Source organism: Myotis brandtii, unplaced genomic scaffold, assembly GCF_000412655.1.
Source record: "Myotis brandtii unplaced genomic scaffold, ASM41265v1 scaffold535, whole genome shotgun sequence".
NCBI lineage: Eukaryota > Metazoa > Chordata > Mammalia > Chiroptera > Vespertilionidae > Myotis > Myotis brandtii.
The window spans coordinates 1,256,259-1,257,113 of record NW_005369964.1 but is presented as its reverse complement, the minus strand read 5'-3'; the positions used below and the strand labels follow the sequence as shown (position 1 = coordinate 1,257,113).

Below are 855 nucleotides of genomic sequence, written 5' to 3'. Positions count from 1 at the left end.
CTCCCTCTCTGAAATCAATAAAAAAATATTTTAAAAAGAGAGAGGAAGCAGGAGCTGTAAACGAGGGGCAGTGCCTAAGGAACAGAAGAAAGAGGTGCCTATAAAAGGACTGGGCCGGCCTCCCAAGGAAGGCTGCAGGGAGGTGTGCTGTGCCCACAGAGATGGAGGGGTTCTCCTCCCCCACCCCATCCCGTGAGCTCGGCCTCCGCCTCGGGGTCACCGAGGGACCGTGAGCACAGCTGACACGCACTCTGGGGACTGGGGGTGAGGTGGCTTTGGGCTCTGTCCTCAGGGACAGGGTGGGGACAGCAGGTCGGAGGACGCTGGCTGCCCTTCCTGCCAGGCTCCTTTCAGGGGCGTCTGTTCTGAATCTTCCGGGACCCAGGATCTTCATTTCGGGAAGGAGGAAGGTAGGTCCCTGTGTTGGAAGAGGGTCACCTCCGGCAGGACTCATCCACTAGCAGCACCTTGGAGCGCAGGCCGCCCAGGGGCTCTGCCTGCAGCTCTTCCTCCTCCTCTTCCTCGGTCGTTGGGCTGGGCCGCAGGGGCGCCAGGGGGCCTCGGGCTCCGGGCCCAGCTCCCGCAGCACCAAGCTCTCGGAGGGGTACTGGTACGTAGTCTCTAGGGCTGTCTCACTGAAGGAGATCTTGAGCTGTTTGTGGTGCCTTTCAGGGGACCCCTTGACAAGGCAGCTGCGGCTGAGGCGGAGGTAGCCCCCCAGAACCGAGATCTCCTCCGCAGTCGGGTACCACTTCTTCCCAGCCCCGGGGGCCGCAGCATCAGCGGGGGCAGGAGCAGCAGGGGCTGCGTGGGGCGCAGACCGACTGGGGTTGGCGGTGAAGGTGTGCCCGCTGC

The 855-nt window shown here is 63.4% G+C and overlaps 1 protein-coding gene across 1 annotated transcript in view; it reads right to left on the bottom strand.

Annotated features, from left to right (window-relative positions):
* Positions 1–250: 250 nt before the first annotated feature.
* Positions 251–855, bottom strand: part of LOC102249463 (phostensin-like) — a 1,238-nt gene continuing 633 nt past the window's right edge. The window contains 2 exon segments of the mRNA XM_014549047.1: positions 251–523; positions 526–851. Coding sequence (XP_014404533.1) covers positions 435–523; positions 526–851 — 415 coding nt within the window. The 3' untranslated portion in view covers positions 251–434.